Source organism: Ammospiza caudacuta, chromosome 6 (assembly GCF_027887145.1).
Source record: "Ammospiza caudacuta isolate bAmmCau1 chromosome 6, bAmmCau1.pri, whole genome shotgun sequence".
Classification (NCBI taxonomy): Eukaryota; Metazoa; Chordata; class Aves; order Passeriformes; family Passerellidae; genus Ammospiza; species Ammospiza caudacuta.
Window position 1 is genome coordinate 63580662 of NC_080598.1, and position 14770 is coordinate 63595431.

The 14770-nt window shown below is 41.8% G+C and overlaps 1 protein-coding gene across 1 annotated transcript in view; it reads left to right on the plus strand.

The window, feature by feature from the left end:
• DDHD1 (DDHD domain containing 1) overlaps nucleotides 1–14770 on the plus strand; it is a 67533-nt gene that overhangs the window by 13493 nt on the left and 39270 nt on the right. The window contains exons 3-4 of the mRNA XM_058806862.1: nucleotides 11886–12014; nucleotides 14377–14524. Coding sequence (XP_058662845.1) covers nucleotides 11886–12014; nucleotides 14377–14524 — 277 coding nt within the window. The remainder of the gene's footprint in view (nucleotides 1–11885; nucleotides 12015–14376; nucleotides 14525–14770) is intronic.

Below are 14770 nucleotides of genomic sequence, written 5' to 3' on the forward strand. Positions count from 1 at the left end.
ATATGATCTGCTTTGGTTTTTTATCCTGGAAATTGGGGAATATCAGTTTGTTCTCCCATTTTCCAGTGTGGTATTTCCTGCTGCAGCATGTTTGGGGAATGCTGTAAAAATGAAAGTTATGGAGAAATATCTTGTTCCCATTGTGTTTCATATCTTCTAATTGTGTTTGAAATCTCATTTCAAACTAAAATCTCTTTATGGGATAATAGGGGTCAGTGTCCAAAGGCAAACTGGCTGATTGTTCTCTGCAATCCCTCATTCTCTCAGCATCCCTAATTCTGCCCTGAAGGGAGTGGGATCATTTTTACAAATCACATTCCATTTTCTATTTTGATTCAGGCTGGATTTATTATTTTTCAGCTGCAGTAAATCTTGGGCATGCATTCTGTTGGGAAGTCCTTACATTTTAATGGGCAGGCTGAGGATGTTCAGGTAGTGTTGCTGAGAATCTTGGTCTGCTGCATGGAACATTTTCAAAATTACTGAAATTACTGCTCTATTATTTAATGTACACAGTTGAATTGATTGCTCAGAGCAGGTGTTGCACAGCAAAAAATCACAATTTTTGGCCTTCACACTTTTGGCTGTCTCTTGCTTGAACAATCTACAAACCACAAGCTTCAGGTACAGAAAGCCCTGAAGATATTTCAGCAGGGATTTGGTTCTGTTATTCTTTACAAAGAAACTTTATTTTTGAAGTGGAGCTTTGTGCAGAGCAGTCACCCAGTGTGGGAATGGCTGTGTTTTGGCCATGACTTCTTATGTGTGGCCACACAAGTAAAGCCTTATTCATAAATTGGAAGCCCAGCAATAAATTCTGTAATCACTGTAAAGAAAACCAAAGTGTCATTTCTTGATTTAGGGAGTTTTTTCAGCATTACAGAGAGTTTCTAACTCCCCTTCAAAACTAGTGAGGGCTTTGTGAATATTTTTTTTCCTTATTTGTGCTACTTTAAAAGATCTTTTCACCTGTCCAAGGCTGCAGAACAATTTCCTGCTAGAACAGCTCTGTCCAAAAGGTGCATGAAGTGGTGTGAGCCCTGAGCCACAGCTCTGTGCCTTTGCAGTCATCATTCTGGAAAGGCACTTTACCTGTATTTCTGATTTATTGTCCCAGAGGCACAAAGCTCAGGGTTGTTAGTGGCAGGGATTTATGGTTTTTTACATGGAAAGCAAATCTTTGTGGTTCCTGAGTGCTCCCAGCCTTTGGTAGTTTAATTTTTGAGGGAAGGCTGCAGTGGTTCTTGGGTTCTCCTTATAGAGTAAATAAGAGAGGTCAGGGTTGGGATTTTTTTCAGATAAAGTCTGGACTATGAACAGAAATTTTTGGTTTTGATGCTGGATGGACTGGGGAGTGTGATGAGAAAGATAAGACCACTGATATTTATGAAAACGTAAAAGTTCAGAAAAAGAAAGTCCAAATTCAGGTGCCAGTGCCTTTTCTAAAACCAAAGTCAGAAAAGAAAAAAGGCAAAACCAAAAAGCAAACCCCCAAAAAACAAAACAAAACCAAAAAAGCCCCAAAACAAACAAAACCCCCAAGCTATGTATGGCATCACTTCAATGGTATATATGTCAAGTCACCAGCAGGTTCCAACAAGGTTTTTTTGGTAATAATAGGAGAGTTGCAGGGCAATTACAGCTGACAGTGTGTGAAAAGTGGTTTTGTCATTCTAATTTGCCTCTCAATGCCTCTTGGATCCTCTGGCATCCACAAATGCCATCTGCAGTGGCACTGGGAGAAGCTCTGCAACTGGTGAAATAAAAACAATTAGCTGAATTCAGTTTATAAATTTCTTAAATGCTCCATTTTGCTGTAATTGCATCCTGTATGAAGCAGTTTTTGGTGTCATCAGGGTGTACAGGTACCTGTTGTTTATGATCAGTAAAAGTTGAGCTAAATCTGGAAATATCCACTGGGAAGCAGTGACTGTTCCCAGTGCTGTGATAAAACCTTGTGAGGGATGAAAAACTGACCAGGTCCTCTGATTCCTTAGCAAAATTAATACAAGGTGCTGTAACAGCCCCTTTGTACCAAGGATTACTCCAGTAATTAAATTTATTAATTTTATTTAATTTATTAATTCTGATTCATTTATTAATCCTGGATTGCAGCGTGTTAACAAGGAAATCACCAAGCTTCATCCAAGGCTTTTGGTGGTGATAGGAGGGATAAATGGCATGTTATTAAACTGTTAATCCTAGCAAACCTTCTTCTGAAAGTGCAGAATTATTCAGGAGGAGAGTCTCCAACCTGCAGCTAACAAATAACATGATGCCCATGCTGATATTTGTGTTATTCTTTACAAATAAAAGATTGGCGGGGTTTTTTTTTTGTTTTTTTGTTTTTTTTTTTTGTTTGTTTGTTTTTTTGGGGTTTTTTTTTTGGGAGCACAAGGAGCTTTAAATGCAGAAGGGATCAGAAAGCACAAGGGAACAGCAAGCATAGATGACAGGGAGTGATTCCCCAGGCTCTGTTTTCCATGGGGCAGCCTGGAAATCACTCCTTTGCTTACAACTGTAGTTTGCATTTTGATTTTCATCCTCACAAAGTGTTCAATTTCATGCCTTGCAAAACGAGCTTGGTTTATGGTGCCTGATGCCAGTGGCTCCTCTTGGTGCCTGATGCCCTTCAGTGCATCAGATGAATTATTGTTGTAATGGCAGGGTGCAGAAATGGGGCATTTTATGATCAAAAGGAGCTTGGGCAGCCGGTGAAGGGAAGGAATTGTCCCCCCTGCTCTGCTGAGACCCCTTTGGAATTCTGTTCCTGCTCTGGAGCCAGGCTGGGAGAGCTGGGAGTGCTCAACAGGAGAGGAGAAGCTCCAGGAGAGCTCAGAGCCCTCTCCAGGACACCAGGAGAGCTGGAGAGGGACACCTATGTAGCAGTAAATAAGTTTAAAATTTACAGAATGACAGAAGATTTAGAAACTGCCTTTTCTTCATGCTTTGGCAGGCAGTGAGTTCAGCACCTATCTGAAGTAGCCCATCAAAGGAGCAGCATTTTGCAGAGATTTCTGGCATATCCAGGCTGTTGTCAGATAAAACAAGACCAATGAAGTTCCTATCATCCATTGCTTCATGACCTTTTTCAGATATATTTATTTAGTGATGATGGAGTGAAGCTGAAAGCTTTACTTATGGGATAGGAAGGTATAGGAATGTGGTTTTTGTTGATGGAGTGACAAAACTATTTTTGTCCCTTTAAAAAGGAACTAAGCCCAGAAGTTTCTCTCCTCAATGAGGTGGAAAGACATCTCATAGGACCTGGGGAACTTCACCTCAAACTTAAGGATGGCTAATGGGACAGAAGCCAAAAAGTCCAGCCTGGGCAGTTTACTAGAAAAAGAAGAAAACAAAAAAACCAATCACTTTTGTGAGGTGTTTTACCAGGGGCCTCTTGCACCTAGATCAGTTTTTCTCTGTAAAGATCTTTGTTATTTTGCCTTTTATTAAAACCTTTTTGTTTCCAGCACTCCCACAGAAGCCATCCTGCTGATTTTATGCCTTAGCTCAGCTACCTTAGACAATCTTGGGTGTGAAATAGATCTCCAAAAGCTTATGAGACCTGGCTCGAGGAGACCCATATGTCAGGAAGGTGGGATAGGAACAGATACAGCTCTTTGTATTTGCACAGAGAGATGCTCAAAATTCAGCTGGAAATCAGCCAAGCAACCTGATTCAAACCTGAAATTGGATCTGACTTTGAAGTTGATGCTGATCTGTGGAGAGGATTGGAGCAGATGAACCCCAGCAGTGCCTCTGCCAAAAAATAGTCTGTGATTCCATGATAGACATAGAGAAGTAAAAAATCCTGCCAGTTAGAATTAATATTCCGATGCATTGATTTTGAGACAGCAGAACTCTGTTGGGTTTTTTCTTACAGAATTTCAGTGTGTGGTCAAGGCCACAAAACCTCTAAAAATTGCATTTGGAAGAGCTGATTTTTTTTTTTTTTTTTTTTTTTTTTTTTTTTTTTTTTTTTTTTTGTCTTAGCTTTCAAATAGTATTTTCTCACTGTATAAAAAATTCACAGCTAAGTTAACCTTTAGATGGGAAATTCCTGTTCATAGACTTGGAGAGTTGTGCAGGTCAGGAGGGATCTCTGGGGATGCTCAAACCCAGCCTCCCTGCTCTGATGAGAGCAGCTTGCTCAGGATGTTTCCTGTGGGATTTTCAGTCTCTCCAGCAACAGACTCCACAACCTCTCTGAGCAGCCTGTTCAGTATTTTACCACCCTCACCATGAAAAGCAATTTTTCCTCTACTTTCCTTGAGTTTCCTGTGTTGATTCTTCCTGAGGGAAGTAAAAAGCCAGTGCAGTATTGCAAATTAAATTATTCTGTGGAATCCTCAGTGCTGTAGCTCTGAGAATTTATTTTGATTTTCCTCCCCCCCGGAGAAGTGATGTGCAGCAATAAATACATTTCATTTACACCTGCCCTGAGAGCTGTGGGCACACCTGGGGCAGGTGACACAAGTGTGGGATGTCACTCACTTTGCTGGATCAGGGAGTGCTGAAACCTTGCAGAACAGGGCAAGAGCAGGAGATTTTGTCTAATCTAACTTTTAACCATCCTCTTACGCTCTTTGGGGGGAAAAACCCCCAGAGTTGTGCTTAAAATGGAGTTTTTAGTGCACATTTAGGAAGTTCTACCCTGTACCGGGGGGGGGGGGGATGATGCTTTAGGTGACCCTGGTGACACCATGTGCCAGTGCCTTTTACTGATGCTTTTAGCTCTGTTGTGATGTCATAACTGCTTGTGAAGAGTGAAAATATTGAGTTTGGGACTTGCTACAAAATCTCTTGGTTTTTTGTTGTTTTTTTTTTTTTTAATATATACATTTTAGTTCTTTCTAGAAAATGTGACTTTTTCTTTCCTTTTTTTTTTCCTGAAAATGGTGATTCTAATGAAAAAAAAAAATGACACCCCTTTTAAAAATTTTACTTTGAAGCTCAGTGTTTTTACTTTTAGTTCTCTACTACCTCCCTCCCTTCTCCCTCCCTTCTTTGTTCAAATGGAGAGGATATAAGGAGAAATCAGATGCTGCATGTCTTAAGAGAAAGCATTCCCAAGGTACAGTAATTGGCGATTTCTTTTTTTTTTTTAATTTTTTTTTTTTTTTGTAGTGCTCCTGGCTTAGGAAGCTTTAAATTCTAGTTTGCTTGTCTCAGTTAAATGTTAGATTTACATGCTTCAGGTTTTTTTTTGAGCTGTATCCATGCAATTTCTTTCCAAGAGGAAGGAAAAAGCATCCTAAAGCTTAGAGGAAAAGTAGAAGTGTTGTGAGGCCTAGAGAGAAGTAGATGCTCATAGTGTCATGCAGTAATTCTTATTAGAATTGTTTGTGGCTGATGAAAACTGTGAATATTTGTTTCTTGCACTCTTTGGTGTGATTTGGCTTTTTCAATAAAATAAAAGGGATTTTTTTAGGATTTCAGCAGGCCTGGGGTGAGATTAATTCTGTCAGAGAAGGAATGGAGGGTTCCTTCCAGATAATGTTTTGTTTGCTGCTTTCTTTGGGATAATAATCTTTAATTTTAAGTTATAATTCATTTTTGCTGCAGCTTTGGAATGGAATGAGTCCCCTGGAAAAGGGGAAGCTGTGTGGATTATAGCTCAGGGCTGCTGAGCTGCAGAAAACGGCCCTGACCTTTGCAGCAGCTGAAGCACATTTATTTCAGAAAGTGGGGGGAGATCCTGCAGGAGCCATTAATGACTGCAGGAGGCTCCAAGTTCTTCTCACTGGGCTCTCTCTGCTAAAGCCAGGAGTGATTAAACTTTCACTGACTTCTAAAGCCTTTAATTTAAAATGTAAATGTACGTGGTAGGCTTGGAGTTGTTCTTGTCATATCTTGTGTTCTTGTAGCTCCTGGGGATGTTATGAACTCTAAGAATTTATTTTGACATGCATAAATGTTTGCCTTTTGGCTTCCTTTAATTATTTTTTTATATGATTGGGTCCAAATGGAAAATGCCAGAAATCAAAATGTTTTGCAGTAAAACTTTTTCCTGCCTCTTCTCACACAGTGAACCCAAGTCTGTTAAAGGTGAATCAGTGTAATTCAAGCAATAAGAAAGGAGTTCTGCCTTTTCTTTTGTAAATTGAAATTCTGAAATTATGTTGTGCATTTGTTTTCCTCTCAGATCATGCTCAGTTGTGGTAATGAATGTGCTCAAATTAAAAAGAAATTGAAATTAGGTGGTTGTGTGACAAATAGTGACAGTGATGAATTGAGAGGTGATGAAGTGCAGTGTATAAATGACAGCAATGTGAGAAATTTTAATTAAGAGTAATGGCCTTTTTAATGGCTCTTTTTAAAAAAATAAATAAGAAAAGGTTTTTAAATCTACAGGTTTCTGTAGCAGAACCTGAGATTCATTTCAGAAGGAACAGCAGCAGCCAAATTATGTTCTCAGCTCCCTGCACCATGTGTCAGGCTTTGTGTGGCACCTGCTGCTTGCAAGACAGACTAATTTAAAAATCCTTGGGGGGAAAAAAAGAATGCATGAGAGGTTTTGAGACAGTCTGTATCCCTGCTCTGGTCTCTGTCCTGGCTGGAATGACAGTGCCTTTGTCCTTGGAGGCAGAGTCAGCCCTGAGCACTTCAAAGCTGCTTTTCCCTGGATGGATTTGGACTTGAGCACCATCAGACTGTGGGGAGGAAAGATCCACCCTGTGCTTTGCTCTTGGCAGGTGGATGAGAGCATCAAGGAGAGGAGCAGGTATTTAGCTCAAAAAGGTGTTTAATTGTGAGCAGGAGGTGCTCAGGATGGGAGGATGTTTCCATGTGCACAACACAGTGCAGGGTTTCTGCTCCTCTGTTTTTCTCCATTTTTTTGACTCAAGATGAGTCAAAAGCCTCATGGAGGTCAGGTTCTGCAAGGCTTTAGGAATATCTGTTCTGTGTTTTAAGGTTCATTTTTCAGATTTCAACCTTTTAGGGGGATTTTTTTTCCCCTCAGGGTTCATCTCTCTTGGTGAAACTGAGTTTGTGTGATAGAAACCACTGATATCTTCAGCTGAAAGAAATCCTTTCCTGATCCCATCTTCCATCTCCAGCAGGGCTGAGCTTTTCACGTGCTCACGCTGTAGGTGTCGGTCTTGGTTGGAGCTCCTGAAAAATGTTTCATTTCTAAGTTCTGGCTACAAAAGAACCCAAAATTTGGCCTCATCTCCAAGGACTTGGCCTTCAATCCCTGACTAAAATCCCAGAGGGGCTTGGGCTGGAAGGGACCTTAAATCCCATCTCATTCCACATCTTCCCAGGGTGCTTCAAACCCCGATGTCCAACCTGGCTTTGGACACTTCAGGGATCCAGGGGCAGCCACAGCTTCTCTGGGCAACCTCAGGGCATCCCCACTCTGAGTGAGGAATTTCTTCCTTAAATCTAATGTAAATCTCTCTTCCTTTAGTTTTAAACCGTTCTCTCTTGTCCTTTCTCTATCTCCCCACGTTAAAAGTTTTTCTCCCTCTTTTAAAATCCCCCTCCAAGTTCTTGGAGTGTGGTATTTTCAGGGTCCCCCATTACAGGAAGGAAATGATGAATCTGACTCCATGTTCTTAGGAGGCCAATTTATTATTATATTATATTATATTATATTATATTATATTATATTATATTATATTATATTATATTATATTATATTATATTATATTATATTATATTATATTATATTATATTATATTATGCTATACTAAAGAATAGAGAAAGGATACAGACAGAAGGCTTAACAAGATAATAATGAAAAACCTGTGACTCTCAACAGAGCCTTGACACAGCTGGCTGTGATTGGTCATTAAGTTAAAACAATTCACATGAAACCAATCAAACAATCACCTGTTGGATAAACAATCCCCAAACTCATTTCTAAACAGCAAGACACAGGAGAAGCAATTCAGATAATTATTGTTTTCATTTTTCTCTGAGGCCTCACAGCTTCCCAGGAGAAGAAATCCTGGCAAAGGGATATTTCCAGAAAATATGACAGTGACATTGGAGGCTGCTGCAAGGTCTCCCCAGAGCCTTCTCTTCTCCAGGAAGATGTGTGCAGGGGTTTTCTGCAGGGCTTTTGTGCATCTGGGGAAGATGCACCTGCAGAGGGATGACTGTGGGAATGCTGTCAGTGCCAGGGCGGTGCCACATGGGAACAAATCGATGAGAAGTCAGGGCCAGGGGAGTTTTCTGTCCCTGTGGGTTTATGGACATGCAGATCTCAGGGGAGCTTGGCTCTATCCCAGCTTGATGCCCTGGAGAGACCCCTCAGGTGTGGAATTTGTGCTCCTGGAGGATGCAGAGGGATCCAGGGGCAGCCACAGCTTCTCTGGGCAACCTCAGGGCCTCCCCACCCTGAGTGAGGAATTTCTTCCTTAAATCTAATCTAAATCTCTCTTCCTTTAGTTTAAAACCCTTCCCTCTTCTCCTCTCTCTATCTCCCCATGTAAAAAGTTGTTCTCCCTCTTTTAAAATCCAAGTTCTTGGAGTCAGGTCCAGAGGGAGATTTCTGTCCCTGTGGCTTTATGGACAGTCAGCTCTCAGTGAAGCTCAGCACCATCCCAGCCTGGTGCCCTGGAGAGGCCCCTCAGGTGTGGAATTTGTGCTCCTGGAGGATGAGCAAGAAGAGATTCCCCTGTGCTGCTGCCTCATCTGCATTCTGCCCTGGGCTCCCTCAGCCAGGCTGTGACACACTCTGCTGGCTCCCTGACACCTGGGACACCCTGAGCTGCCACTCTGAGCCCTCTGGAGCTTCACAGGACAGTCCTTCTGTCAGTCCTGTCCTCTCCTCATCCTCACAAAACATCACTTTCCCTTCCTCAGGCTCAGCTTCACACCACCACTGTCAGTCTGTAAAATCCCATGCCTGCAAAGCACACTTGGAATATTTGATTTTTTTTTTTTTTTAGGATGTTTCTTTTCAGACTGCTGTCAAATCCTCCCCAAAGACACATTTTTGTGTTCCCTGTCTCACTGTGAACACCCCCTGGGGCTGTCAGCAGCAGAAACTCCTTTTGGTTGAACTCTCAAGGGTTTAAATAATCCCCTCACTGTCAAATAATCACAGAATCAAATCCCTGAAAGATTTAGGCTGGAAGGGGCCTTAAAGCTCATCCAGTGCCACCCCTGCCATGGGCAGGGACACCTTCCAGGCTGCTCCAAGCCCTGTCCAGCCTGGCCTTGGGCACTGCCAGGGATCTGGGCACCCTGTGCCAGGGCTTCGCCACCCTCACAGGCAGAATTTCTGCCCAATATCCAACCTAAACCTGCTCTTTTCCAGTTTAAATCCATTCCCTGTGTCCTGTCCCTCCATCCCTTGTCTCCAGTTCCTCTCCAGCTCTCCTGGAGCCCCTTCAGGCCTTGGAACGGGCTCTGTGTTGAGTTTTATCTTCAGGGTCATCACAAGATGGTGTTTCTTGTTGGGACTCAGATGTTTATTAGTTCTTATCTCTGTCACAGTCTCACAAACCCTGAGTTCTGCAGCACTTCACTGTAACAAACTCAAAATGGAGCCCCAGCTCTCTCTCTCTAAGGCCTTTTAAGGATAAACTTAAGAATTAAGTGTCCAATTAATTAAGGTGTCCAGTTAAGAAATGACACCTCAATTATTTTCACTTTTAACCCAATAACCAACCACCCATGCCTTCAATGGGGACTTTTTTATCCAATTACACAAAACCACCCAAACCCATGGAGAAGAAGGTGAAGAAGAAGGAGCAGCCTCCACCCTCAAACCTCCATCTTGTTTTATATATATTGCTATATTCTAAACCCTTGAACTCCAAGTTTCTCACCCTGTGATATCACACACTTCTATCCAAACCCCACACCCACAATCCCAGTTCTGCCATTCCATTCTGGAAGCTTCTCCAGGGCCTCAGGTCAGTGCAGTGTTCTCCTGGGGGTCAGAGCCTGGCAGCACAGAAAGTCTGAAATTCTCAGCAATTCCCAGGGTTCCAACAGCTCTGAGCTCTCCCTGGATCCTTTTCTTCTCCAGCCTGAGCCCCCCCAGCTCTGTGCTGGTGACATTTCTCTGGATGCAGCCCTGGGCACGTTTGGCCTGCAGACACACATGGCTGGGTCCTGTTGATCTTCTCATCCCCCAGCACCCCCAAATCCTCCTCCCTGGGGCTGCTCTCCATCCATTCTCCCTCCAGCCTCAATTTGTGCTTGTGATTGCCCTGACCCACGTGCAGAACCTCACACTTGGCCCTGCTGAACTTCATTTGAAATACTTTGCTGGTTCCACATCTTGTAGTTGATGTTGATGTTCCTCCATGTCCATGAACAGCATAAAAGTGAGGAATTTGTTCTTCCCAAATGAGAATAATTAATGCAGGGTAGGGAAAAGCTGCTTGTTCCTTTATGTTCCTTCCAGTAGAGAGGCTGGACTCGATTCTAGAAGGAATTTGAGGATCACTCCACCACAAATTGCTCTTTTTCTAGATATTCAACCTCATCTCTTCCTCTTCTTTTTTTGGATGTTGAACACAACACCCTCCAAAGGCATCAGACTTCCACCCCTCCTCTGCCAGCTTCCCCAGCATCATTCTCTCAGGGGGATTTTGCAGAATGCAGATGGAACAATTCCTGAGCACCTCCTGGACAGACCAGACCATCTCTGCTCTTCAAAGCCAGGCTTATTTCTTTCCTCTTCCTGCTCTGCCAGTGGAAAACAACGATGTAATTCCAGTTATTTTGGTGAATCAATTGTTTACCACAACACAAGTGCTAATCCTCTCTTAATCCCCGTGCTCCTTACAGATTTTGTTTAGTTTTTCATCAGTCTGTGTCAAGTCTGTCTGCTTTGGCAAAGAAACAAAAAATTTTGCTGGAGAAAGGTCACAACATCTGGCTGAGCAGAGTTAAAATTGGAAATTGTGTTGGCTCAGGCTTTCTCAGAATGTTTTTAGAAGAGTATAAAAAATTCATTTGGGTGATTCAAGGAGGAGACGGGTTAGAGCTCTGCTTGCTGTGGAAGAAACAACCCCAAACCAGCCCCTCTGGGTGTTTTCCATGACTTTGGACTTCCCAGCAAGAGCAGTGACAGATAAATCACCATTTCTTTGGTCGCAGGGCTATTCCTGTTGTCAGCTCTGCTCTGCACCCCATGTTCAACAAGACCTCAGCAGCAAATTTTGGTGAAATCCATATCATTGTAACCCAGCTTGGCTCCTGCAAGCTCCAAGCCTGGGATGATTTTGATTTGCATCACAGCGTGCCTGTTGTTTAATCCTGACAGTCAGGCTGTGTGTCATGAGGTCGGGCTCAGGGCTCAATCAGCTCCAAATCTGGAAAAACACAATCAGTGCACAGCAAAAAAAAAAAACCCAACCACCAGAGCTCTTAGTGGCTTTTCAAAGAGCTGCATTCTGTGCCAGAAATTGCCCGTTCAGAGGCTCATTGAGCTGCATTTCCAGCCCTGAGGTATTTCTGAAAGGGGAGAAATGCAAGGGAGCCCTGGGAGCCTCTGTGTTAGAGCAGAGCATGGGAGAGAGGGCTGAAATTCCACTTTTTAGTGATGGAAATACCTGAGGCAGCCACCTGCTCATCACACCCACCTTTAGTGTTTCAGGATCCATCACTCTGCCCCCTTTAAGGGAATATTTTGGGTAATTCCCACCCCAAAATGAGGGTGGGAGGGGAATGATGTGAATGTCCTCACAGGTGGTCTTCAAACTTCTGCTTGTCCTGCTCAGGTTAAACCCAAAAAATTCCTCAAGGAAAGTGTAAAAATTCCTCAAGGTAAGAAATACCACAAATTTAAGCATAATAGAGCTCTAGATTTTAACCTGTCTGTAAATCACCCTTCTTCCTCTCTTTGTTTTTGTTTTTTTTTTCCCCTCTTCCCCACCTAAATTCAATGTATTTATTCCTTTTTGCTGCAGCCATTCACAGCCTAAAGCTGAGCCGTAACCATGTGGACTGGCACAGTGTGGATGAGGTGTATCTGTACAGTGATGCCACAACATCCAAAATTGCAAGGACTGTCACACAAAAGTTGGGGTTTTCCAAAGGTAAATCTTTCCCAAACATTGTAAAGAATATTGTAAATGCCAGCATTTGAAGTTTAACTCCAAAAGGTTTTAATGTGAGTACTCCACTTGGGCCATTGCATTTTTTACTTTATATGAGTACTCAGAATCCTTAGCTTGTGAAAATAATTGTAATTAGATGTTAATATTTTTAAATTTTATTCCGTTTGGATGTGAATAATTTTAAATTTCTTTTATTTAGATTACATATTTGATTTATTATATTTTAATTTTATTTTTATTTAATTTTAAATTAAAATTATAATTTTATTATATTTTAATTTTATTTTGATGGGTTTGGATACAGCAGTTAGCCCTACATAGCAAATACATGAAAATATTGCAGTGGCAGAGTCCAGAAGCTAAAATTAGAATTAAATTAGAATTCAATGTAAAATTAGGATTATTCCTTTAGAATTAAATTAGAATTCAATGTAAAATTAGAATTATTCCTGTAATAATATAAGGATTACAGTTCCTTTTGCAACTTTAATTTTACTGCTGGGTACTTAGATATTCTGATTCATTCCTTAAATACATGACCATACCTTCCCTCTCCCCACCTCCATCCAGTCATTTTTCTGTTCATAAAACAAAAGTATGAACTGACAGGAAAGGGCATTTAGACAGAAATTATTTCCAGCAGAAATTCAGGCTCATTTAAACTCAACACTCCCAGTCAGGCAGCAAAGCTGAGATGGTTGGAAGAGAATGGGGAGGTCTCTCAAGGAAAAAGCAGATTATTTCCATCCTAGAAAATGGGAATTTGTCCTCTGCAGGATACCAGAACAAGAACCTGCACATCTGGTTTGTTCCTTGAACAGACAAGGTCAGGTCACAGCTCTGACTTTATTCTGCATCCTCTGCCCTGTAATTAATGCCCTCTTACCCTCCAGGACTCCTGGGTGAACACTTAATTAATGTTTCCTAAAATAATAATATAATTCAGTGCTTCAGTTCCAGAAGAAATGAAGTAATTTATCCAGAACACCTTGGGGATAATGTGTAATAAATAATGAGATCTGTCCCAAACAATTTGTGGAGGAGAAATGTCAAAGAGAAACTCACTTGATAAATAAAACCTGTCTTGGGTAAAAAAATGCCCTCAGTGGGTTTGGGGTGTTTTCCTCCTCTTTAAAACCAAAATAAGCTGTTAGTTCCAGTTTTGGAGGCCAGCACTGGTGCCTGGTGTGGTCCCCTGAGTGTCACTAGAGGGGGATGGAGGCACATTGTGCCCATGGGTTTGTCAGCACAGCAGGGAGAAAATGCCCAGTTTACCCTGGGGAACTGGGTTTGGGTTTGGTCACTGAGCTGAAGAACAAGGGGGGAATTTCAGGTTGGATCAGCTCAAAATAATGCAAGTTTCCCTATCAAAATGATACATTTTAAAGGTTTTCCACCAGCTCTTTTAATTGGGCTGGATAAAGTGACAACATTTCATCACTTAATGTGGACAGGTCATTTCCATGATCTTTCCAGGCTGTGGGAGTTAGGGGGAGACAGAAGGAATTTCATTGATTGAGACACCCAGGAGAGGGATTTTGTGTTGTAGAAGTGGGGGCACAGTTACACAACTGTTTTCTGAAGAATTGTTCTCCAAAACATGCCTGAAATTATTCCCTCTGCAGTGGAAATGGCTATGGATATCAGCTGGCTGCTTAAATCTTCCAGGGCTTTAAAAGTGTATTTAATAAAGCAATTTTTCTTATCAAAATGATAAATTTTAAAGATTTTCCACCAGCTCTTTTAACTGGGGTGGGAAAAGTGACAACATTTAATCACTTGTGTGGTCAGGTCATTTCCATGATCTTTCCATGCTGTGGGAGTAAGGGGGAGAGAGAAGGAATTTCATTGATTGAGACACCCAGGAGAAGGGTTCTGTGCTGTAAAAGTGGGTGCACAGTTACACAACTCTTTTCTGAAGAGTTGTTCTCTCAAACATACCTGAAATTAATTCCCTTTGCAGTGGAAGTGGCTATGGATATCACCTGGCTGCTTAAATCCTTCAGGGCTGTAAAACTACCTAGATTTAAAAATATAGGCACTTTTATTATGGCAAAATGAACTTAATTGGAGGGGGTTTTATTTGCCATCAGGTGCAGGATCCTGGAATTCCTTGGTTTGTGATAAGGCAGAGTGTTAGCTTTAAAACAAATCTCTTTTGGATGTCTTCGTACTGTACACACGTATTTAAAAATAGATGCTAATCCTTTAATTTTATGATTCTCTATTATATAATCTCATTTTCAACGTGTTGGCCTGAGAAAAGCCAAGCTTCTGTCAGCAGAGGGGAGCCCTGCACCTGGCAGAATGTCTCTGATGTGGGATAATGTTCTTTCTGCAGCTTCAAGCAGTGGGACAAGGCTACACAGGGGCTATGTAGAAGAAGCCACGTTAGAGGACAAGCCACCCCAGACCAGCCACATTGTGTTTGTTGTGCATGGCATTGGGCAGAAAATGGACCAAGGAAGAATCATCAAAAACACAGCCATGTGAGTGCTTTGGGGTGTTTGAAGCAGCCTTAATGTGAGTGACAGCAGAGCCTTTGGTTTGGGCTGAGTCTTGGCCTGTTTTCCTTCTCCTCCTCTTCTCCTGAGTCATTATTCTTTGTGTTGTGGGTACACTGGTTTTTATGTCAATTGGGATGTATGGATTTAGGGAGAGCTGTGAGCCAAAGAGCAAAGGTTTATTCTGATTTTATCACCAGCACTTGTGACTTTTGGGGAAATGGTGAAGAG